Here is a 26684-nt window from a genome sequence, read left to right as displayed (position 1 = left end):
TATCTAAAACCATCTTAAAGTCTATATAATTAAACTTTATTCTGAAAAAAGTTGTCTTATGCTCACCAACGCTGCATTTAAGATCTTAATCCTTCAGAAATTGTGATAATCAATGTTGTCATCATCAATGTTGAAAACAGTTGTGCTGCTTTTGGGGTCATAAGTCATAGGTCATAAGTTTTTATGGAAACCCTGAAACATTTTTTCCAGAATTCTTTGATGAATAGAAAGTTCAAAAGTGCTGAATTTATTTGAAATAGAAGTTTTTTGTAACATTATAAATGTCTCTCTTTTTTTTTAAATCTTATGACCCCAAAATTTTGAATGGTAATGTATATGAATGTTCGGCTGTTATGATTTATGTTTTTTTCGTTCCGTTTCCTCTGTCGGCAGTACGAGTCAGATGAGCTGGAAAAGAGCGTGTATCAGGACTACGACAGTGACAGTGATGTACCTGAGGAGCTGAAACAAGACTATGTAGATGAACAGACAGGAGACGCTCCAGTGAAGAGGTCAGTGCTGAGTCATCATCTAACTGCTCACGTCACACAGATCAGCTAACAATTGCCCACAGACTGCCATGTCCACATTCAGTTTAGAAATGCATGGTATGATTGCCGAAGTACAAAAAGGCATGTTTTTATAAATTGTAGTGTGCTGTAGTTTCATGTCGCTCATGAATCGGTTCATTAACCCAAGGGAAGGTCAGGAGGCAGCAAACGTCATTTGTGGACTTCATGTTTTCCTCTCAGGCAGCTGAATTAGTTTCAATTCATCCAGTGTACAGTGGGCACACAAGCTATCATTAGCCTCTTATCAGGGAGAAAGGCTTTAATTATTTGATGAAGAACAAGCCTTTTAAGTCCACAAGGCTCCCGTTTAGAGCCATTCAGAGCTTTGAAGTTAAATAAAACGGTCTCAAGGAGATTGTTAAAATGGCTCCTTTCAGAATTGCACCATGTGGCTGTTTTGCCGACTACATGAGCATTTTTTCCCCTGCATTTCCTAATTACTCTTGGCTTGCTTTCCGTGTCTAAGTGTGATAGAAATATCGTAAATCAAGAGAATGATTAGGAATGTGATTAAACTGTAAACCCTGATGAATATTTAAAGCCTGTTTGTTCCTCACGAAGATGACTGACAGTTCTCCCGGCAGTAAATCAGCTGCCGCATTACACGTTGTGACACTTCATTGTTAGAGACTTCACATTTTGAGGGATCTAATGTTTTGCATATTTAAAATGACATAAGGTTTCTTAAACGTGATGATGTGACTCCCCCTCACAATCTGTGACTTCAATGCCTGTTTAGAATACATCTGGAATATTCTTGTTCAATACAAGTAAAGCTCTGTCAACAGAATTGGTGACGATGTTAATTACCAAAGAAATTATTATTTAAATTTTCTTTAAATAAAAAAAAGCGAAAATGGAGGTTATAGTGAGGTACTTACAATGAAAGTGAAGGGGGCTATTTTAAGAGTATTTAAAAGCAGAAATGTGTAGCTTATAATTTTATAAAAGCACTTACATTAGTTCTTGTTTTTTTTTACTTGTGTATTATTTGAACTGTTAAGCGGTTTCAATCAATATTTTTAGGGTATATGACATTGCAATGCAGTTGATTTATGCCACAAGTCCCGTAAGTTGAGCATAATTTTTACTGAACCCTGAATATCCAGTAGTGCAAATTAAAGAGGCCATATTAATACCTTTTACAAAGTTTTTGGGGTCTACTAGAATAGGTTTTCATTCATATTTGAAATTGTTGCAGCTCCTCTCTTCCCAGTTTGTCAGTTAACACTCTGTTTAGTTTCTGTCTCTGTAAAGCCAGTCCTTCCAAAACAAACAAACAATGTGCTCTGGTTGGTCGGTTGGACCAGTGTGTTGTGATTGGTCAACCGCTTCCAGCGAATAACTACTAACGCAACTCGATCAGGCAATCTGTTCTGCAAAACCAAGAAGACTGACTTCGGTTATATCTGAACCCAGGCTAATGAAGGAAGTGTGTGGATATGAGACTCTTCCGTTTTGAAGGTCATTAAACTGTAATGCTCATCCTGGATCTGTGTGTCCCTGCTGTTCCCCATTAATCAGCGTGTCCAGAGAGACACTTCGTAGCCGGAAGAGGTCCGACTACAATCTGAACCGAGCCAATGCCCCCATCCTCACCAACACCACCCTCAACGTGATTCGCCTGGTCGGTGAGTAATTGACCTTTGACCTTACACCTGTGCAAGACCGGTGGTCCATGATAAAGTTGACCCTAAGCAAGGGACTGCAGTTTGCCCTCTAATTAACAGGCTAATAGCTGAATTACTATGAAAGAGGTGCGGACTTCGACTCAGCTGTGTTCTGCTTCAGCTTCCGGTCATTAACTCCATTCTGAGCATGTGCCTGCTCATCTCTTCAGGTTCATTTGAACGCGTGTTTGACGTGTTGAACGAGATAATGGCTTAGAGACCATTCATCTTTAAATGTTCAGTTTTAGGCTAAACTAACAGAATCTAACTGCAAAAAGATGCTGTCATAAACCCATGGGTGTGAGATTTTCTGTGGTGTTTTGATAAAAGCGCTTTTTTGCTACAGTCAGCAGGAATACTTCTTACATTTAGATGTTAAAATTGATTAAAGACCTTCTGGTAACATATTCAGTTCTTTCTTTTTTTTACAGAAGACAAAAGAAGATTTTTTTTTTAAGAATTGTTTTGTCAATGGGGTCCAAAACAAGAGACCGTTTTCAAAATAGTTCTATTAAATATGACTTGAGGGCTTTGATTAGGACATTTGCCAAACAATTGTACTATTTGCATTCATATTTCCATTTTCTAAATCTTTGTGGTTTTATTTTCTGCCTGTGAACCTTGTTTGTTTGCCTTGCTTATATATTTCACATTTGTCATGATTCATTTTGCTTTTATAGGGAAATACATGCAGATGATGAACATTCTGAAGCCCATTGCCTTTGATGTCATCCACTGTGTGTCTCAGCTCTTTGATTACTACCTGTATGCCGTCTACACCTTCTTTGGCCGCAATGACATGGTATGCATTTTAAAGCATTGCTGTTCTCCATTTTCGGTGTTAATACTTAAAATTATGAAATATTTATTATATACAATTGGATCCTTGCTGTGCTGTTCATTAGGTAAAGCCTACGGTACACTCATTGTTTTCCCCTCTAATGTCTGCAAGCCCTATGGGCGCACTGTTCTATAATTACTTCCATTATCATGCGAGCAAGTGTTTAGGCTTAGAGTTTTCCTCAGGAAGCTGTACTCTGAACATCAAAGACAGGTGTAAATGTCGGAACGAATTCGCAATCATTTCAATGGTATGCAGCAGTTCACCATTCTTAAAGATTAGGTTTGTATATACTGTAGTATTTTAACTCCACTGTAGCTTAACATTGCATACGTGCATACACAAACGGATAAATGTGCTTCATTGATCTTTTAGAGGGAGTATCAAGAGAAAATTGTGTCTGGAGAAGTTCATGCGTAATTTCATTGCAGATCTCTCTATGTAGGATAGTGCTGTCACACTACTGTTCTCAAAGCTTTAATAAACACAGCTTTAGGCTAAATGAATTGGCTATCAGTTTTGAAAGCCCACCCGTGCCAAATAAAATTAGATGGCTGCTCAATTATCTTCATAATTGTCACAATTTGAGACTCAATAAGCCACATCTAAAGAGTTTATTGCGTTCGCCACAACAGGAATATATCACAATTTAGCAGCTCCATTGGAGGAGAGGTGTCTTGCTCCCCAGAGCGCTCTGGTTATTTTCTGTTCACTGCCCCAAATGAACTTCTGCCACCTAATCTGCCCAAAAGTGACTAGAATAATAAAACCTACAGGGAGTTGCCTTGTCTGCTTTTGATTTTATCAAAGTTATACATGAATTTTTAACAATACCTTCAAATGACTTCTGTGTATATATATATATATATATATATATATATATTAGGGCTGTCAAACGATTAATCACGATTAATCGCAACCAAATTAAAAGTTTGTGTTTACATAATATATGTGTGTGTACTGTGTATAATTATTTTGTATATAAATGCACACACGTATATATTTAAGAAAAATGTTATTTATATATAAAATGTTTATATTTATATAAAATATACATTATATATAGGCTACATTCAGTCTATATACAGTATATACATGCAAATATTTCTTAAATACACATGCATGTGTGGGTATTTATGTATTAAAAATAATTATACACAGTACACACACATATATTATGTAAACACAAACTTTTATTTTGGATGCGATTAATCGCGATTAATCGTTTGACAGCCCTAATATATATATAAATATAAAAATAAAATTTGGATTTAAAATCTCCTCCCTTCCTCTTTAATCCTCATCACCAAAAATGTATTTTAGTTGGACAGATCAATACAGTACAAAGAACATCAAAAACATGTAGGATGTTGAAAAATAACTCTTTTCTGTTAACCAAATGTAATCTTCGCTATTGCTTCAATGCAAATGAACAAGTGCGCTGTTATTTGTTGTGTACATCTGTTGACGTGTTTGTTCAAGTAAGCCAGATATGCACAGATTCTGCGCAATGCTCTGTATTTAATATATAACAGTGACTCACAAGTTGAATATTTGCGCTAAATCGAAGCAGATTTGGCTCACACGAACTTCCCCAGCAAAGTGAGTAAGTTAATAAGTAACCCGCCAAATTGGCAAGTGATTTGACAGCGTTACCCGCCACAGTTGATTTTTACCCGCATTTGGCGGGTTGGCGGGTGTTCATTTCAAACCCTGGAAGTAAAGCAACTTTTTAATTATATTACCTGCTGCTCAACCGGGTCCGTGCCTCTACAACTGCAAACCAACAATGTGATTTTACTTCCTAGATCTCATCCACTACGAAATCCACCATTCGAGAGTTTTAGAGGACTGCCTCCTCTACTTCATAGTGTCATGGCCATTGAAGGGGCATTGAATTGTCTCACGTTTTCCAGCTGTGTGAGCTGGGAGAATCTGTTGAAGGCGGCAAGCTTGTTAAACAGCAATGGAGGCCATAATAAAGCTATTGGTTGGGGCATTGGTTTGGCAGTGGCAGCCCAAGGGAATCTGACTGAACCTGTTAAAGACAATGTCTTCCTGCTGTTCTTGGACTTTCCTAAACTCTTCGGCAACCTTGCAACCACACTGAGAGTCAAAGACAAAAATAAGTGAGAATTTCAGACCTCCACTGCCTTGCAAACAGACCTCCACGCCCACATCGTCTACCAACTTGTTTCACAGCTGCCCTTACTTGACCAGCTCACTGTTTACCACCTAAAACGCCCTCAAAAAGATGTTTGTTCTAGGTAGGCTTCAAGATGCCATAACCTTTTTCTCTGGGAAGAAGAAACTGAGCAGTTGGCTCCTTGGTGTGCCAATAATATATTATTAAATTGCATTGTTTCATTGTTGATATCCTGATCTATTCCACAAGACTAAACCTATCTAGTAACCATCCCATCAGTTTAGGCTTTGATTGGCATAACCAATGGCCTGCTGTTTTCTAGAGGGAATCTGTGTCCTTCAAAAACTAGAAATAGTGTTTCTGTCATGGGATTTGACAGTAGTTCTGACATTTTTATTTTCATATCACAGAAGTATGCCATTTGCACTCTGTATGCTTTGCAAATAATTGTTTGTTTGCTGTGCCGAGCCAGTGCTAAATCAAAAGTAAATGCGTTCGTGCTGGGGGATTGAGGCCAGTGCCCTTGCACACTATAGAGCTGGAGAAAAGTCCTTGCACTCCATTTGGTTTCCACTTGTGGTTTAGCATCAAGGTTTAGTGATGTTTTCATTCCTAAACAAGATCCATTTGGAAAAAAAAGAAGGAAATGAGGGGCCCTGAGGAGAATTGAACTTCTATATACAGTATATACATCAAGACAGGGCTTCTGATAAGTCTTCAAGAGTGATCTGAATGTCATTGCTTTCTAAAAACCTGTCTTTGCTGATGTGCAAGTTTTCACCTTAGATTTTGACTTTGAAAGCCACTTCCCACTGTTCATTCCCCCCCCCCCCCCCCCCCCCCTCATGCCCTCTTCCTGAATGACAGTTTGGTGTATTATCTTTGATATTTAAGTGCTGACCACAGAGCTTTTCACTTCAACTCCATCCTGACCAAATCCAGCAGCAATTCTGAGGGAGACTGGATATAGGCACTACGAGATCAGCTGTCAGATTCCAGCGATGTTGAGCGCTTTGCCTGTAACCCACCCGACAGCTTTGAAGGCACATTAAATAAAACAACACATCTCATCTTTCTCTCTCTCTTGTTCTGGTTTCCTCGGTCTCGTTCTGAGCGGACCGCAAGAGAAATAGCGTGAGAGGGGTTTCTGTCACTAATGGAAACTTTTCAAACTCTCAAATGAATAACAGTATCTTTCAATATCAGAAGCAGCCGGTCTCATATAAAAGCCTATGGAGACAAAAAAGTAAATATCATTACTTATAAAAATATTTACAAAGCTGCTGGAATTGATATGCTCATTTGGATTCACTTTCACCCATGGCTAACTCCAAACACACAAGACATTCAATCTCATTTGGAGATGGAGATTATGTATTGCGCCATTTCATTTAGTAATGAACAACATTAGGATCTGAAAGGTCTGTACGCTATTGTATTCTGCCAGAGTATCAGCTCTGCCATGCACATAATTTAAGATGCATTGGTCTTGGCATTCATTGCTCTTTGCCTCAAGTTAATAACTTAGCGTAAAGGCAATGAATGGAAAGAAGGGGGAACGATATGCAAGTGGCTTATCTGAAAATGGATCACCTCCAGGATGATGAAGTGTTTGAGTATGGGGAAAGGCCTAAGTAGTGCTTATTAAATGTTGCAGCTACAGTTAGTAATGGATGGGAAGATGCTACTGTCGCGCTAACAGATGACTGCTTTGGAAACTTTGCAAAAATGTTAAAGTCAGAAAAAGACTGCAGTTTTATTGTCCCCCCCATTTGGTCACCATGTAAATGAAAGAGTTAATTTGCACGATGCCAGGCTGTACTTTTGCTGTGGCCTGGCGGTTGCACAAATATGGTGGAAGTCATTGATTTTCTTAAATGATTAAAAGTGTTTTTTTACTTTGCAGCTTTAAATTCCCAGTAAAATGCACATATCTTTAGTTCATCTCCAAAAAGCAGGCTTTTTTGCTGTTTCATTATTTACTTTGTGTCGATTTTGTTTTCCTTTTTGTTTCTCAATGCAAAGCACTACCAATCTGCATCTCTGCCTTCACAAAGCTCTCAACCTGGTGTGTCCAGACAGATAATCCCTGGTTATTGGGTAAGACTGCAGTGTGGAGCTTGTCGGCAGTAAATATGTCTGCCATTTGTGTGTTGTTTTCACCCCCCTTAATCATATTTTATATATTTCCTTAGTCAATTGTTGATGTAGATAAGTTTCCTTGCTACTTTGTTTGCAAGACGTTTAGAGAACTTTTTGTATACGTAGCTCAAATGTATTGTATGTATATTGCTGTGTGTGTGTGTGTGTATATACGCTTGTGCAGTTTTTAAATAATTGACTTATATTATAATATATATTATGAACTCAATTTAATGGGGGGTTTCTGTAAAATGTTTTTGTGTTGCTTGCAAATGCTGGTGAGACATTTATAATCATAGTCGTAGTCAGCTCGGTGTTCTCAAATAAAGATTTAACTATTGATTCTGCATCTTGAACTGGATTACACAAAAAGTGGTTTGAAAGGGATTTAAGGATTATACTTTTAATCCTTAAATCTTTTATGAAGTCATGTACACTATTATTCTTTTTTATATATACTGTAAATTCAGTGCTACTCTATTAAAAAGTTCTTACTGCCGTCTATTTAGAGATTTAATGCTTTGTTCCCACAGTAAAGTTGAACTGATGTTTGTCGTTAATGTCAGATCTATTGCATATTAAAGACACCTGTAAATACATTTCCAGTGAACGATCACAGGAGGATTTACCAGTCCCATTCATCGTTCCCTTTTAATGAAAAATTAAATTGCAATTAATGAACATAAGTCATGAACCACACTTAGGCCTGTGGGAGCTGTGTGTATTGGGTGGTTTCCTGGAGATGATCGGTGGTGTGTGCATTCTGGGGCTTTGGGGATTGCACTTTGTTGAGTGTGTGTATTCCAGTGGTCTGGTTGAAAAGCAAGGGAGTCTCTTTCTCACGGTGTGTGTTCTGCTGTCTCCTATAGTATGAATCCTCTGGGCTGGGTTTGATCAGCAGCAGACTGAGGACTACGCTCAGCCGAATCCAGGAGAGCCTAATAGACGTGGTGAGTAAAACATGGCATTTTTAATGCACTCTTTCCGTCTCACTCCTGTGGTTCATCTCTTCTCTTGGCCTCTCTTATATAACCATTATGAATCCGAGTGGAAATGGTAGTGTGCATTTATCTGAGTTCCCTATAGCCTCTCATCATCTCTTACTTTCAGCTATAGCAGCCACAGGTGAGTTAATCACCCTCAGTACACTTAGATGGCCACGCACTCTTGTAATAGATGTCCTTTGGTTTCCATGGTTGCACCCATTAAGGCTGTCTGTTATAGCCTGTTATTATATATGATCCTTTCCCCAGATCCCTGAATGTCAAAGAGCAAGAAAAGGTAGGCTACTAGTTTCCATGAAATAATTAATTGTTTTCATCCAGTCAGACATGCAACTTCTAGTGGTCAGTCTATGGCTCTGTCTCAAAGAATAAACCTAACCTACCTAGACAGCATTTTTTGTCATCGTAAGAGCATTCCCAGTCTGAAATTGCATTTACTTTTGGCTGCATTTTGAGGGAGCTTTACAGGTATCTTTCTGTAGATAAGGCAACTCCCAATTCTGTTTTATGATTAGCTCAGCAAGAAATTTCTATTCAATTTAGCAAACAGAGCCAAAAGAAAAGTTTTTTTTTTTAAAGTGGATAGTTGACATGGCATGTCAAACAATGACCGCAGTGTCCTGCAGTTTGACATGCTACACTCTGGATGACATGTTATTTCTGACATATTGTACATCATTTGTTGTCAAGTTCTTGTATAATTGTTTATATATATATATATACATTAAAAAGCAAAACTTCAATATTACTAGGAAATGTTACTTGAGCCCCAAATCAACATAATGAATGATTTCTGATGGGTTATGTGACACTGAAGACTGGTGTAATGATGCTGATCAGCTTTGGCATCACAAGAATAAATAGTTTTTTAAACTGTTGTCTGTATAGATAGCCTCCTTAAAAGAAAATAGACAGCACTTTAGGTCTGTAAAAACACTTGCGTATCCATCTTTTTATGCCATATGTATGGTAGGTTCTTCTACACCCATCCTCTAAGAACTGTTGTAACTGTTTCACAAGCAGTGAATTAAGACTACAGTTTATTAGCTTGCGCCAGTGACTAGGACACAACATATGTCCTCATCATTTATTTGGTCATCAGTGGGAAGTTGCTGCATTTCTACTGTGTTCCCATGGGCTGTCAGGACATATCAGAGATCAGCTCCCAGACTTTTGGCACCTCTTGCACCACATATCAAGCGACGGCATCACTTATCCCAATGGGCCTGGCAAGGCCTCAGGTGTCTCTGATGGTTAGAATTGATGGCCTGAAGAGTCATGAGAGCAATCGTTTTTTTTTGGCTGGAGATACAGGCAGGTGTAAGATTATTCTAGGTTTATGACGATGATTTATTATGGCTACACATTTCATATTCCCAAAAGCACTGCTTTAAAAGGTTTCTGTTAACACTTTACAGTAAGGTCATATTTGTTAAGTAAGGGATAATCCACAACTAGCTGTGCATTAAAACACATTTTAATGGACACCACGGAGGCAAGGAAACACCGACCTAAACTCAAATCATTTAATACACAGCTAGCCATGGATTATCCCGCTAATACCATGGACATTTGCCAGCATTGAGAAATCAAATCTGTTATTGATGTTTGCAGTGCAATATTTGACCAGAAGGGTAAAAAATGACAGTTATTTTCGTCAGTTATGGCTCGTTAGATGTAGCATTCTGCCCTTTTTAAATCAGAATGAAGTAGTGTGGTATGATTACATTTATTTGAATTAATGAATTATAGCATTTATTTGAATTAAATAACGAGAGTGAGAGAGATCCGTGTGTGAATTACCTGCGTCTGTGCAGCATCTTTATACTAATGAAGCTACGCATTTGTAAAGTATTTGGGGCCATTGGGGAATATGTATTCAATATTTAGTAATTACAAATTAATAACTATTGATACGGGTTTGACCCAGATAACAATACATGTTAAAAATCACCCGGCAAAGGGGGTTACGTTGCCAATCTGTTATGAACGACTGAATACAATGGATGTATAATCAATTATTCATACAGATCGGCAAGATAGATCAATTTTATTTATCAATAATCAAATCATAACGAATTATAATTCAATATTCATATACAAATTGTCTAGAATATATAGATTCTCAGGAGACTCCTCAATGGAATTAATTAGTATCGAATAATCTGTTTGTCCAGCAAACTGGTCATGGATCTTCATCAATTTCCACAGAGAAATTACCTTTAATAGACTCGCAGGAAGAGACGATCTTTACGGCCGTAAAAGATAGCTTTCCTGTTTTGTCACAATACTATTTAAAGTATTATATCATTTCAAAGCTTGTAGCTGATCGAAACATTTAAGTGATTTGAAGTATGAGCACAGGCAGAATCAATCAATGAATATATGTATTTAATAAAGGTGATTACGTATACGGTTAATAGACGTTACAAGGAATAAATGTATTTACAAACACAATAAAACATCGAGGAAGGAGAATGCATATAGAGAGAGAGAGAGAGAGAGGAGAGAGAGAGAGAGAGATGAGAGAGAGAGAGAGAGAGAGAGAGAGAGAGAGAGAGAGAGAGAGGAGAGAGAGAGAGAGAGAGAGAGAGAGAGAGAGAGAGAGAGAGAGAGAGAGAGAGAGAGAGAGAGAGAGAGAGAGAGAGAGAGAGAGAGAGAGAGAGAGAGAGAGAGAGAGAGAGAGAGAGAGAGAGAGAGATGAGTTTGGCAAAATTCATCACAGACACAGAACCGTTAAGAGAGACAACTAGAGTCAAATCGTACCCTAATTAGGGCAGGCAATCTTAGCAGTATTTAGATCTCGGTAGGAAAACGAATACTTGCTGATCATGTTCTCTCGTGTGTGTGTGCGTGTGTTCCGGACCCGGTCAGAGGTCCTTTCCGGCGCGCCCGTGTGGCGGGATGTTCAAATCGTCCGTTGAAGGTGTTGCCAAAGAAATGATTCAAACTAAGTTCATTTCACTCGCCGGTGAGAATGAACAAAGGAGAATACAAAAAGGAAAATAAAACTGAACTAGACAAACAAAGGAAAGATGGGTCATCGCATGAACACGAGGTCCCGATGGACCAAGGAGTCACATGATGAAGCAAGGGAGAGTCCAGAGTACCAGCAAGAGAGCAGGAGGAGTCAAGCGCGCGTCACATGTTGGAGGAAGAGCGCGTCCAGAGGGAGGTTCAGTCCTCTTTAAAGGAACTGGAGTCCACACCTCTGAGGTGCGAACTGGCCAATGACATTCAATGAAACTTTTGGCGGCAAAATTCTCTTTGTCTTGTCAAAGTTAAACTATGGCCGTGTCCGCCTCTTTTATGACCAGTCAGAATTTGTCAGAATCATTCCACAAGATGGTAAAAACATAGAAAACATACATTTTACTGTAATCTTCTGTATCTGACCAAATCAGTTGGAACGAGATAATTAAAACGGTACCAACAAAACATTTACACATAATTGAAATACGAAGATACATCTTAATACATAACTATAAACTCTCAAGAGTTTCACTGATACGCTAGGAGATCATATCTAGACTACCATGGACTGGGAAACACACAGACATACAGGAATATATATCGTATACAATTGGTAATGGCTCGATATATCGTATACAATTGGTAATGGCTCGTGTTATGAGTGTAATGTAAAGGTCCATTATGTGTGTGTGTTGGTTTGGTGTGTGTGGTGTGTTAGAGTTCTGTATCTCTCTTGCAGAGATGGGGGAGGGCATGGAATGTTCAAGCATTTTATGACTCTGGCCATTCCTCTGAAGCTTGCGGGCTACAGTCCGGGTGAATCTCGCAGGACATCTGAATATGTCAGTTAATTTGGTGTTTAAGAGAAAGAACCTTCAAGATTTCTTATAACACCCCTGCATCACAAAGTTAGCAAGATGTAATGTAAATCAACAAATGGGAATGAAGGCTGGAGTTTATCGAGACTAAACATGCTACACAGTGATTTCTGTTTCTTATAGTATGCAAGTCACGTCTCAAACATTAACCCATTAGAGTTTACAAGGCCACACAGACCAAACAACATAAGGAAAATCATGAGATGGAGCATTAGATGCATGTATCACATGGTTATATATATATATAGAGAGAGAGAATATATAGGTTTAAACCCGGGTTCGTTACTTCTTCTCAGCAAGAATAAGGAGGAATCACACTCTCTGGGACATTCCAAGGGGTAATAAAGCTCAGTCTTGTAACAGAACACCCCGTTCTTTGTGTGTGTGTGAGAGAGAGTGTGTGTGTGTGTTGTACACACGTTCTTGCTTGAGGAAAGGGGGAAGGTCAACTGACAGTCCATACTTACACATTTCAAAAACTTCACAAACAGTGATGTTTACCCCCTCATTGCAAGTGAAGTGAAGCTATTTTATTAATAACCAGTGAAAAGCAAAAGTTATAATATTTAACTTTTTTTTTCTGGCAGTGTGTGCCTTAAAGAGGAACTTGGCAACTCTAGCCATCTCTTCGCTGATTTTCACTTTTGTTGTCGCATGTTTTCTCATCGAGCTCCCCCTATAGCTGTGGGGCGTATACAGTATTTCACAACACTGTCGTAAAAAAACTTGCGACATCTATTTTCCTTTCTACCGCTGCTCATGTGCATTTGTTATTATCGGAGCCGGCCAACTTTATCGTGTGGAGCTATGTCTACCGAGGTGAGTAATACATCATACACAGTATCATAGAATTATGTCGAATTGCCATAAAGCAGTTCGTGTTTCTCGCTCGTTCTCGCTTCTCACAAGACTTCCTTTTTACCGGGACGTCAGTCCCCATGTTGCAAGGTTGGTTTTCCACCTGGGAACGCTGGGGGGAGCGGGGAAAGTCACCATTCTCTCCAGAACAGGTTATTTAACCATCCAAATGATTTCTAAATCATAGATTAAAATAGTTAAGTTGAAATAGTTGCCAAGTTCCCCTTTAAAGGGATAGTTCACCCAAAAATGAACATTTTGTCATAATTTACTCACCCCAGTGTTGCTCCAAACCTGTATGACGACTTATATGAAAGATATTTTGAAGAATGTTTTAGTTTTTTTTTGTCCATACAATAAAAGTCAGTGGGGTCCAAAACTGCATTGATCTCCATTTAATTTCATTGTGGTTCTTCAACATTTCTTCTTTTGTGTTCCACAGAACTATCCCTTTAAGGTCCAGTAGTGTTTCTACTGGAAATATTTATTTGACTGAACGATCAATAACTTCTATCCCTTATAGCCTTATTTTGTTCGTGTCATATTTAATTTCATGTCTCTTCTTAAGGTATCAGTGGTCTGTTCTTTGTCTATAACTCTTGTCAGCAATCAGAGGCAAAGCTGGAAATTTGAATTCAGAGATCATTTAGCACCCCAGATGGGGAAGATACCTTGCCAGCTTCTATATTACGTGAGACGCACATCTGACATAGGAGCCGAGAACTTGGCGAATTATAGAAGTAAAGCACAGTAACACACTGTAGCAGACAGCGATTGAAGGGTATTTCCCATGAGTACGTACACCTACTGTGGCCTGCTTTCTAGAGCAGATATAATGATATCACTCTGCGGAATTAAAAGCTCTTTAAACATTATCACCTCTTTTGCAAGACCAGACCTCCTGTGAGATCCAAACTCTGCTTTTCTTGGATAGTACGGATAAAAAAAAAAATATATATTGTCTAGAGGGAAAGCCGCTAGGCTCCGCCCCCACATGCACTGTGCTATTTTTGTACAGACTGATAAATATTTTATTACCTAAGATTCATCCTCTGCCTTGTAAAAGCTTAGCCTCTTTTTATGTAATTATAGACAGCTTGAGTTCTTTTTACCATATGTATATCATTATTATAAAGATAACGTTTTTTTTATGTATTGCATAAATTAGTCAAATCTAGGTCATCTTCATCAATTATTTTAAGAAAATAAAACTCATTGTTCAGGCACCAGCATCTTTGCAATTTTTGTCAAAGGTATGTTATTTTTCGAGTGTGCAACATATTCATTCCACGCACACGAACAAGGTGGACGAGACCTCATTTATGAACCCATTATTGCTGCTCTTTTATAATGGATTTTGTTCTTTGGATGAATCAGTGGGAATCAGTGAGCTCTGGGCTTGAAGTTGACCGTGATCGTGCTCAAGAGGCTTGTGTCACTCAAAGCCAAATGTCTTTTCTTGTCACCTTCTCTTTTCAGTTTTTCAGGTTCACACATCTGCCTGCATTCGATCTGTTCATTACATTGACAAGCTGGTCCTTGTGATGGTGATACTCAGCTCTATCTGTCTTTTTATCACTTTTTCTATCCATCTATCTATCTGTCTGTCTGTCTGTCTGTCTGTCTGTCTGTCTATCATTCGATTTATCATTCTATCAATTGTCTATCTATCTGGTTTACATGCTAACAGGTGCTTCTCTTTCAGAATCATGGGTTTTTATTTCTAGAATCTCTTCAGAATCACAAACCACAAAAGAATCATGGGTTTTTACTTCAGGAGAGCCTGAGACAAAGAGTGTGTATTTACCTGTCTTTGTTTGCACATAGATCAGTGTGTGTGTGTGGTTGGGTAGTGATGTGTCCATTGGGCAGTGCTGAAGGCTGTTTCAGATCTGATAGTGAATTCTCCCTCGAGCCATCTGCAGTTCTGTGATTATCTTTCTCCAGTGATTCCATCCAGTCCCTCAGTCCTCTGTTCTTCCAAGCTCTCTGTAAACTTTTTTTTTTCTTTCTGTTTTTTTTTATTACCACACACAAATACTTATGTTTGTGGCCGGTTCATTGGACGGTTATAAAAACTGCTTAGACCAGTTTTAAAAGTTAGTCATCTAATCCTCACTTTTTAACGTCATTATATAAAAAGATAGATTGGTTTAATTTGAACTGGAAGAGTCAAGTCACATTTATTTACATAGCGCTTTTTACAATAGAGATTGTTTCAAAGCATCTTTACAGAGATAACAGGAAAATAATGCAAAAAAGTTTGTTTCCAGAAGAAAATAGCGTCACAGTCCAGCTTAAGTAAGTTCAGTGATGTTTCATTTTTATTTAAAAAAAGTTATTGGTTTAGTTCATTTTTATATATTTATATATATAGCCACTCTGGAGTAAACCGTGATGTTCAACAATCAGAATATTATCCAGTTCCATCTTGTTTAAGATCAGAGTCATCACACCGGGATGGAGATGGGTTTGTTGAGGATCAGTGCTGATGGCTGTCGTGTCGTTGAGGCCTTCGATGAGAGTCTAGTTGACACAATCTCTGCTGACACTTCAGGGATGCGTTGTGTTCGTGTCTAGGTGCAGGTCCTCCATCTGGTCTGGATATGGCCCGGATCCGGCTGACTACGTCATGCGTTGTGGTCGTGTCTAGGCGCAGGTCCTCTATCTGGTCTGGATACGGCCTGGATCCAGCTGATTACAGTAAACCTCAGAATAAGCAGAAAGACTAACATTAGCGTAGATGCCATTCTTCTTATGATGTAACGAGTACATCGGGTGTTATCGGAAGTGTTCCAAGTTCCGGCTGACCTAATTTATGCAGCCTAATAATCATTTAACTGATTTGAATAATAGGAATGTATAATTTTCTATGTATATGCAAGGTTAAAGAGATGTGTTTTTAGTCTAGATTTAAACTGACAGAGTGTGTCTGCTTCCCCGACAATGTTAGTGCTAAATAGGAAAAAGGTGCTAAATAGGAAAAGGATCTACCGCCAGCAGTCGATTTTGATATTCTAGGTATTATCAACTGGCCAGAGTTTTGAGATCGCAATAGATGTGAAGGACTATAATGCGTTAAGAGCTCGCTCAAGTACTGGGGAGCTAAACCATTTAGTACTTTTTAAGTAATTAGCAATATTTAAAAAAATGTATACGATGTTTAATAGGAAGCCAATGCAGTGTTGACAGAACCGGGCAAATATGGTCATACTTTCTGGTTCTAGTAAGAACTCGAGCTGCTGCATATTGGACCAGCTGTAGTTTGTTTATTATGCGTGCAGGGCAACCACCCAGTAGAGCATTACAATAATCTAGCCTTGAGGTCATGAACGCATGAACTAACTGTTCCGCATTTTTCATTGAAAGCATATGTCGTAATTTAGATATATTTTTAAGATGGAAGAATGCGGTTTTACAGATGCTAGAAACGTGGCTTTCAAATGAAAGATTGGTATCAAAGAGCACATCCAGGTTCCTAACCGACGACGAAGACTTGACAGAGCAGCCATCAATTGTTAGACAGTATTCCAGGTTAGTACGTGCAGAGGTTTTTGGTCCAATCATTAGAAACTCTGTTTTTTTCAGAATTAAGTAATAGGAAATTACCAGTCATCCAAATTTTTATATCAGCTATGCATTCCGTTAATTTCTTGAATTGGCAAGTTTCGTCGGGGCGCGAAGAGATATAGAGCTGAGTATCATCGGCATAATAGTGAAAACTAATCCCATGCTTCCTAATGATATCTCCCAGGGGTAGCATGTACAAAGTGAACAGCAACAGTCCTAGTACTGAGCCTTGTGGTACTCCATACTGAACTTGTGATAGATAAGACATTTCTTTTGCTGCTACAAACTGATAACGGTCAGATAAGTATGATAAACCATAAACCATGCTAAGGCAATTCCACTAATGCCAACATAATTTTCGAGTCTATTTAAAAGAATGCTGTGGTCAATGGTATCAAATGCAGCACTAAGATCAAGTAACACTAATAAAGAAATACAACCATGATCGGATGATAACAGCAAATCATTTGTAGCTCTAAGAGCAGTCTCAGTACTATGGTACGGTCTAAATCCTGACGGGAAATCCTTGCAGATACCATTTCTTTCTAAAAAGGAACATAGTTGTGAGGATACTGCTTTTTCCAGTATCTTTGACAAAAAGGGTAGATTTGAGATCGGCCTGTAATTGACTAATTCTCTAGGTTCAAGTAGCGTTTTTTTTTTTCATAAGACTGACTTACCTCTTATCTAACTGCTAGTTGGTCAATCTACTTCTTAAGACACAGCCTGAATCCGAAATCACCCCCTAAACCCTCATTCACTATTCTCTACGTTTGTCCACTAATACTGTTCACTTGAAGGAGTGAGCGAATTCAGACAGCCGTTGGGCGTACATCGGTTGTACACTCGTTATTGCAGTGCAATGGGATTGAATAAGTGCACTCATAACGTCCACTATTGTTTTGGACACCACTACAAATTTCTACAAATAACGCCCTTTTTGAGGGTATGGGGGAGATTTCGGATTCAGCCACAGTCTTAACATGGTGGCTAATTTTATACAACTGGCTCCAGGTTGAATCCTTGCCATAAAATTTTTTTTTTTTTTTTTTTTTTTTTGGTTAATTGGACTCCAGCCATAGATCTTCCTACAAGGATCAATTGCAGCTGTCTTAGAATGCATGCAGACAAGATGCTGCAGAAAACCCTATTTCTTTTTGTCTTTGAAATAGATTAGAAAAATTCTCCCTTCTCACACAACAAGAACTGTTCTAATAAGATTTTTGCATTGTGGCATCAGTCCTGATCTGGTTCATTTTGAAATCAGATAAAAATTAGCACTTCTTTATGCCATTGAGGCGCATTCCTCCTCTGGTCGCAGAGGTTTTGGCAGTCTGTCGTCTGCCATGGCTCTGTTTCATTCAACAGCTTGGCGGTTAACCTTAAGCCTGTGGTTGGATTGTGAGAGCCGGCACACTGTGACTTGGCTCATGTCACAGACTGGCATGATGGCTGCTCAGGATGAGCCCTTAGAAAGTACATCAGCTTGTGCACTAAATTGACAGTGAATTGCCTGTGACTTTTCCTCAATTGAAATGTGATGATTTCAATTTATCTTTTCTATTTCAAAGAAGCACCTTTATGAGCCCCAGAGGCTGTTTATTTGATTTCCCTCTTCCCAATGAAGCAACAGACCTGTCCTTTTCTTTGAGATCACATCCTGTAAATTCAATTAATACTTAAGGAATGGACATTTTAGAGATTCTAACGCAGGGACAGGCAAAGCTGCGGACTGGCACATGCAAATGAGGTCTCTAATTCTGTTTGACACCCGTCTAATGAGAAGCGAATTTGGAAAATTAGGAGAGGAAGAAAAATGAGCTAAGAAATACATTAGACAGTAATTGCCAACTGACATGTCTGCCCTGTTTCTCACAGAAACCCTTGAGAGTGAAGAATCAAGTAATATTGGAGCCAGTGCATTGTAAACATACTTACAAGAAGAAGAACCCATTATGAAGGGGGTATCTTGGGAACACCATCTGTTTAATTTGACTTTACAGAGCCAAGACGTTTTCAATACCAAACACGTATGCATGTGTGTAATGACTAGAAAGATTGTTTATAGATAAGTGGCGTTATCATAGATACCTAGGAGCATAGATTTAGGTTTATTCTTAGAATATAATGCATTCCCTAACATGTTTCTCTCAGTGTCAAGGTGGATGTTTTGTAACCTCATTATAAGTAATGAATCCGTCATCAGATTATTTGAGACCCTAGTGGGTCACTCTTGCAGCATATCAGCTTCTACAATACAGACGAGTCCCAACAATAGCAGTCATATTTTAAGAGGTTGCTCTTCCAGCTGATCCTTGTGAGAAGTACACTATATTTTTCCAGATACCATTATGATGCTAGATCTCGAAGCCAGGAGGATTAAGAACAATTTTGTGGGTATAAAGCCTTGAATGCCATCAAAGCCACAGAAAATTTTACAAAGCCAAGGCTTTGAGGATGTACTGCAGAAGTATGTTGTACGGTGTTGGCAACATCCAGCACATACTCTTGTTTTGTAGAGACAGCTTTGTAGTAGTAGTGTCATGGAAAGTAACGATTTGTCTCACTGTATTTGTCATTCTTAGTTATTTCTAAAATAAGCACAGTCTCTCTGAAAGAGCACAGGATAGATATGTTATCAGCTTGAGAAAATGAGAATGTCGCAGACCCAACATTTCCAGACACTTCTTAGATTTTGAAGCTAGAGTAATTGCATACCAGTAGAGCCATGTTTGCTAAAGATGTGAAAAATACCCGAAGCTACTATTTTAAGAGCTTTTATATTAAGCTGTAATTTGTGAGCTGTTAGCCTGAAAATGTTCTTATATAAGCATTGGCGTATCCATGCTCCAGTGAGTTTATTTAGAAGAGTAATGGTAAAATTATAAAGTTTGTTTGTGGCACAGATGTCTGCCTAATTTTATGAAGTGGTGTGACTACAGATATTTACAATGACCCAACCCTGCATTTTGAATTTATGAACAATAATTATCTAAACTGCTTTTCACACTTCGTTAACAGTTAAGTAAGGCAGTCATTATGACCAAATAAACCCTTAGAGGGTGATCAGTGCGAAAAGTGCCTACTTTCAAAATAAGAAAATAAATGAACATTCAATATTCATTTAAGGTGACATTATCTTGTGACAAGGATGAGACCACAGAATTAATACATTTTCAAATTTTTGGATGCTAAGACCATCAAATTTGAAGATCCCCCTTGTGAGGGCTCATTCCTAAAATATTTTGGTAGCTACATAGCTTTATATTTTTCATGCATAGACACATTTATGGGTTATGATAAACAGTAAACATTATAAGGACAATATGTTGTTTGCAAATTAAATAATTAGCTATTATTTGTTGTGCTAAAGCCAAAATAAGTAAGTGATATATTTTGTTAAGAAATATGTGATATGTTTGATACTCAACATAAGAAAATACAAAAGCTTGGACATTTAAATTCTTTTTTTACTGATTGATATATATATATATATATATATATATATATATATATATATATATATATATATATCAAATTATATGTGGACAGTCTAGTGGTATACGACCAATCAGATACAAGTATTCCAGAGAGTCATGTAATAAGGATTATTGATCATATGATGCATCCTGATGTTTGTGAATGCATAATATGTAACTGTTTATGTCTCATGTTTGTGTGTTAAAAAGAGAAAAATCTCTCACATTCTATCTCATATTTATTAAGATAAAGTCACATGACCATCTCAATAAATATTGGATTTCCTGGAAGTTAATGTGCTGGATATATCCTTTCAGGTTTGTAAGGGGTTGTTTATTTTTTTTGTATCTGTACTATTGGTGATATGAAATTCAGGCGTACCTACAGACCCCTTGTGAATGTCTAATGCAAAGACGGGACTCTGTTTGTCTACAATTAGCCTACAGTTTTTCCCCAAACAAGGCATCTGAGATTGACAAAATCAGACCCCTTGGTCTAGTTTATGGGTTCGAGTACCACCTGTTTGGATCGAACTTTAGTTAATCAAGCAAATAACAGCCATTTGGGCTTCACGATAAACTAAAGTGACAGCCGGGCATAGTGATGGGACCTACTGGCTGAGCTCTCTGTTCTCTCTGTTACCAGTCGAGAGTAGGGCACACACACAAAGACAGGGAGTTAATTGGTGTGAAAATGCTCCGGCGTGCGTACGTACACCCACACATGAGGAGAGGACATGGGATGGTAGCTAAACAGTGATGGACTCAATGAAGAGTAGAGAAGGGGGTCAGCTGGGCTAAAGGAAGCATAGCACTCTGTGTTAGAAACACTTGGAGAGATATCGTATGGGGGCTGTTAGCGGGTGAAACGCGGGAGGGAGGATTATAGAAATTGCTTGAAGGAAGTTTGGCAGATTTCGTCTGATTTTGCCTTGTAAAAGGCTGTAATGAGCAGACCGATTCAGGGGATTTTAACAGTGACTGGATTAGGGTTGGACATGCAGTTTGAGTGCCAGATTTGGCTTGGAAAGCTGTTAAAGTGATTTGAAAAAGTAAGAGGTTAACAAGTAGGAGTTTCTTCAACTATGGGCACTTGTGGCCTTTTTTAAAACACACTTTTCACACTTTTACTAGTTTATATAATTTGTCTTTTAATATAGCACAGCAGTGAACATACAGACTATATGAATCACTGGAGAATCCTGTCATTTGTGGTATTATTTTTCTGCATTTCCGCCACACTTAAAATTATGTTGTTGTTTTTTTAATAGATGAAAATGATGGTGGTCTCTTTCCTTCTGGTAAGGAAAATTCCACAGCTAGCATTTTATTCATCCCAAATACAAATAAATAATATTTGATCATTTTAATATATTTATATGTATAACTTTCATAATTTTAACTATGACATTATTCATGTTTTATAATGAATTTTAAGATTGAAGATTAATTTTAAGATTGAGTCTGGGCAAAAGTATACTGCTATACACACTATACATATTGTGAAGGCCATTTAAAAATGTAGCATAATAAATGATGAAGATATGGTAAAAAGTTTCCATAACAAAAAGAAAATAATGCACCAGTGAACATAACACGATCGCATTATTTTTCGATCCCATTGCAGTTACACTTCATTTAAAACTAAATTTGGTGAATAAAAACAAATATTGTGAGCCCTTTCTGTTGTGCTCTGTTTGATTGACATGTATGCACACATGTTCTATGAAGCATTTGAAGTTTAACCAGAACAGTGACCATAATTTGCTTGTTTGCTGTTAGGACACTGCTATGTTAATGAAAGGCAGATACTATTGGATCATAACAGTGCAAAGACAGTGAATGTTTTTATTTACATAGAAATGTGTTTTGCGCTCATTTAAAGTGACTGAGTTTCTCTGTGCACAGTGCAAACAGTATCACACAGTATTACAGTTTGTGGCTTCATTGATACACTGTTGCCCTAAAAAGCATAAATCATCAAAGGGATAATATTTAGTTTGCAGCTTCCTGTACTTTCCCAAAAGTCCAGGTTTAGATACCTTGTAGGCATAAATGCATATGGAAATATGATCAAATGGGCTTGTGTCAAGAGATTTCATTTGTTTTGGTTCCCATTAATTGCTGTCTATTCCCTCGTTGGGTTTGTCAATCAATATTTTTAATATGTTAACGTCAGAACCCCTGACGTTTTGAGCTTTTGCATAATGCTTGATTGAATATGTATTTTGTGTGTTCATTTTGTTAAAGCACTTGATGAAGTGTGCATCAATTAAATATGCAGTGAGTTGTTATGAGTGTGCTTGGGTCAGCAGTTGGCTCTCGGTTGATCACCAATGAATGATTGTGCATAACCATTTTTAATGCTGGGGATTGTAATTAGATGCGCATTATCTTTTGTTAATAAGCTGCTCGGTGTTTTATCAACAGTGTTCACGCAACACAGAAATATCGCCTTGTCTTTCAGAATCGCATTTTAGAAAAATGTGCCTTTTTCTTTCTTTTCCATGGTTATTTTGTGCATTGTTAAGAGAAAAGGTCTGAGCGATTCATCACATTTGAGGCCACTCATATTCAGCTGTGAGGGCTTTGTAATTAAATTCAGCTATGTTCACAATGAAATGGATTTTTCCTTACCATTCCCACTCTTGGTCTTTTGTTCCCTTTCTAGGAGCAGATTAGATTTAAGCATTCTGAGGCTGTGACGAAGCTAGGCCATTGCTCGGGTATTTCAGTTGCGTGTTATCAGATTCCAATTCTCTCATTTCGAATAAAGCCCAAGCCCGAACTCTGGGTGTAGCTCTGCTTTAGCCTTCAGTTTATTTGCAGTGAATCAAGATTCACGGAAAAGAGTCACCGTTTCGAGATGAGATATTGACACTTTTTTGAGGGCTTTGGAACCTTTTCCCTTCATATTTTAGATGGTAGCTTTAGCGCCCGATAAGAGGACAATTATGAAGCCTGGCGCATTGTATCGCATTCGGATTGACGGTGCGAAAAATCATGATAGGATTCGCCTCCTGGTCCAGCTTACAAAGATTACGCTCTCCACCAGCTGTTAGCCACTGGCGCTTTTAGCACTGGGTTGCTAAAGAAGCTTGATTTTCATTGAGGTCCTTTAATATTTAATTCATTTGACAGATTGTTTGAAGCAATGTTCAAGGTTCAAACAGCCTTTATCGACAGCATCTGTGATAAGCGATCAGTTACAGCAGAAAAGAATTGAACGATTTTAAGCAAACGGAAAAGCATTTTCTGAAGGTACTGTAAGCCCGACTCAATCGGCCCAATGGAGGTTTTCCGCTAGAACGGGTGAAGGTCTCTGCGTGTTACTGTCTTTCCGCGTGGCAAAGTCATTTGATTAAATGAAATTTCATGTATTAACTCGTTAGTTCATCTGACTCCATAAATGAAAAGGTTTTAATTATATCTATGCATCATTAAATGTGAGAGAATGTTTGACTATTCTTTTTAACTCTTTATGTCAGAGTCAGTTAGAATAAAACCAAATGTTTACAATTTATTATGTCAGGTAAATGTATCATGCCAATTTCATAATCAGTTCAAAGATGATAGATGCGAAACATCAAGTGCTCTGGGATAAAGAGAAAAGATGCGAACCTTGACATTATGAAATACATGATGTGAAGTGTTTTGCTTACGCTTCACATCACAGGCTAGTCTGGGTTACAGAATCGCCCTGAGCCTCTGGTTACGTTTCATTATATAGACAGAAACCTCTTTCACATGGAAACATCTGCTAACGATGTGAATTTGCATTCAGAGGTTACACCTTTTGAGAGCAGGAGGCCATTTGCCTGGAAGACCCCCCCTCCTATGTGTGCAAGTATCGGTAAACTCTTAACTTTATTACCTTTTGGGTTACTTCTTTGGGAATGAGACATTTGTACCAGTCGCACTGAGACATTTCAAATGATACCAAACATGTATAGAGCTGTATGATAATTGTTCACAATTAAAGGCTAAAATGACTATAGGTAATATAGGGAAGTACGGCTGTCGTTGTTTCTGTAAACTTTTTTGTTACTTTGCAGCTTTTTAAACTTTTTTTTAAGTTCACAGAAATGTACAGAACTTAAATGGGTGCACTTTCTGTCTTAGATTATTCATGTTATCAACATGAAGCTGTGTTTTTAAGACTTGTAACTGTTTATTTTATTGTAAAGTATAATTAATGTTATTTCACCAATTGTATTTTATGCTTCAGCTTTAACCTGTATATCAACCGTTTTTATGATATATTCTTTAGCTTAGTGTCCTTTATAATTGTGATTTGCATTAAATACTTGTTTTCAGAGTTAATGCTCTGACTGAAAGCAGAAGGGATTCTAAATGGGATGCTAAGCCACCAAAGTCTACAAAATTATATTCATATGCAGATAATGAGCATTTGTATGCAGGCTCATCTGCTAAATGTATTTCCTGTTTTGTAGTAACCTAATTTTAAGCCACGTACCTTTGCGGATCCTTGCAGTTTGTCATGCATAGCTCTTCCGAAAGTAAGACAACTTTGTGTGCTATAATGTTAACTTCCCCAAGGCAGATATTCTGCAGAACCAAAAAATCTGCAAACTGTGAAATTTCATATCAGGATCAGTTTAATAGGATGATCATGAAGTGTAAACGTTTACACCTTTTTCAGTTGTTCTAACTTTGTTTTTGCCATGGTGTGCACATTACCAAAGCTAGGGCTGTTTTACTTTGGCCCAGACTTTCAAAATCAGTTAAAGGTAGACTGAAACCAGAAGGGTTTTTTTGTAACTTTAATAAAAAAAATTATATAATGAGTGAGTACATCACGAACCATCTTCCAAACAGTGTTTTTGTCTTATCCCGAGTCACTATACGGTACACCTATCTTAAAGGGATACTCCACTTTTTTTGGAAATAGGCTCATTTTACAACTCCCCCAGAGTTAAACTGTTGAGTTTTACCGTTTTTGAATCCATTCAGCCGATCTCCGGTTCTGGCGGTACCACTTTTAGCATAGCTTAGCATACATCACTGAAGTGGACAAGACCATTAGCATTTCTCAAAAAAAAAAAGACCAGAAAAAACGCCTGAAAATAGGCTACCTTCCTTCAACACAACGGAACTATTTTCAGGCGCTGCGTCATATCATTACGCCTGCTGCACTCATGGTACGGCAGTGAAGTTTCTTGATTATTACGCAGGAATGAGAGTATAGTTCCTAGCCATATCAGCCTAGAAAATCGCAACTTTACATTTTCCGTCGGTCTTAGTGCAAGAGGTAACAACAGAAGAGTCAAGTTTTAAATAGGAAAAATATCGAAACTCTTTGGTCATTTTTTTTTTTAGAAATGCTAATGGTCTTGTCCACTTCAATGATGTATGCTAAGCTATGCTAAAAGTGGTACCGCCAGAACCGGAGATCGGCTGAATGGATTCAAAAACGGTAAAACTGAACAGTTTAACTCTGGGGGAGTTGTAAAATGAACCTATTTCCAAAAAAAGTGGAGTATCCCTTCAAGTGTATTCAGACTAGTTTAGACCATCCAGGAGAATTCTCAGAATTTAGTCTATATCTTGCAATTCTTACTTTATAACATGCAATTGTGAGTTATAAAGTCAGAATTGTGAGATATAAAGTCGCTATTTTCGCTAAAGTCACTAAAAGTCATTATTTTTTACCTCGGAATTATTAGACTTCATAACTCGCAATTAGTGCTGTGTTGAAAAAATCGATTCACCAATTCTGAATCGATTTTCATATTAATTTCTAAAGATCGATCCGTAACTCAGAGGATCGATTTTAATAGGTTTACATTTTCCCCGTGAACTTAAACTTGCCGCGACTGGGAGATCCCTGTATGCGCATTGAAAGGCTTTCACTCAGCGCGCACATTGTTACGACAACGGGCTTTGAGTGAGTCATTAAACCGTTCATTCAACGAACACGTTCAAAAAAGCTGATTCATTAAAAGAGATGTAATGAAACAAGGTGTTAATTATTTTTAACTTTGAGTTCCACTTTTCAAGGCTCAGCTGAGCAGCAATGCGTCGCGTGGGTAACGCTGAAGCTGATGCTTCACTTATTAGAGACCAATATGGCATTGATTCAATGCGTGACTCGCTGATTTCATTTCCCCGCGGCTTCCTCGCGCTGTGGAATGCTGACCAGCGCTGCTGCTGACGCGCATTTATGGTAAATACCCCGTGACGTGAAAGTTAAAAGGATGATACGACAAATATTTCGCTTTCCTTTGACACGGCAACCTTTTTCACAAATACATATGACTTCAAAGACAGACGCAGGTAATCACACGCGCTCTGCCGATCTCTCTCATTCACTGTCTGTGCGAAGCCTCTGTAGGCTACACATCACCACGATAAACAGTCTTGTTTGTTATCATTATGAACTTGTTTAACATTCAATACACATGCATGAAGTTCAAAACAAGAAGGGTATAGCCTTATAAAAAAACGTGAATATCGCGGTTGCTGCGGTTACTTGCAATCCTCTGCGGTTACTGCTGCTGATATACCTCTGCGTCCTCTGTCGTCTACAC

The 26684-nt window shown here is 38.1% G+C and overlaps 1 protein-coding gene across 2 annotated transcripts in view; it reads left to right on the top strand.

Moving 5' to 3' along the window:
• The window catches only part of vps50 (VPS50 EARP/GARPII complex subunit), a 143308-nt gene that overhangs the window by 81728 nt on the left and 34896 nt on the right, over positions 1-26684 (top strand). Inside the window, exons 19-23 of one of the 2 annotated variants that reach the window (XM_056249693.1) lie at positions 394-512; positions 2097-2203; positions 2923-3044; positions 7255-7329; positions 8241-8321. In XM_056249693.1, the coding sequence (XP_056105668.1) occupies positions 394-512; positions 2097-2203; positions 2923-3044; positions 7255-7329; positions 8241-8321 (504 nt within the window). The remainder of the gene's footprint in view (positions 1-393; positions 513-2096; positions 2204-2922; positions 3045-7254; positions 7330-8240; positions 8322-26684) is intronic. The other variant, XM_056249694.1, reaches the window with a different exon arrangement.

Source organism: Rhinichthys klamathensis, unplaced genomic scaffold, assembly GCF_029890125.1.
Source record: "Rhinichthys klamathensis goyatoka isolate OS25496 unplaced genomic scaffold, OSU_Roscu_1.1 h1tg000060l_1, whole genome shotgun sequence".
Lineage (NCBI taxonomy): Eukaryota > Metazoa > Chordata > Actinopteri > Cypriniformes > Leuciscidae > Rhinichthys > Rhinichthys klamathensis.
The sequence above is the reverse complement of the archived record's forward strand: the minus strand, read 5'-3'. Positions and strand labels throughout refer to the sequence as shown.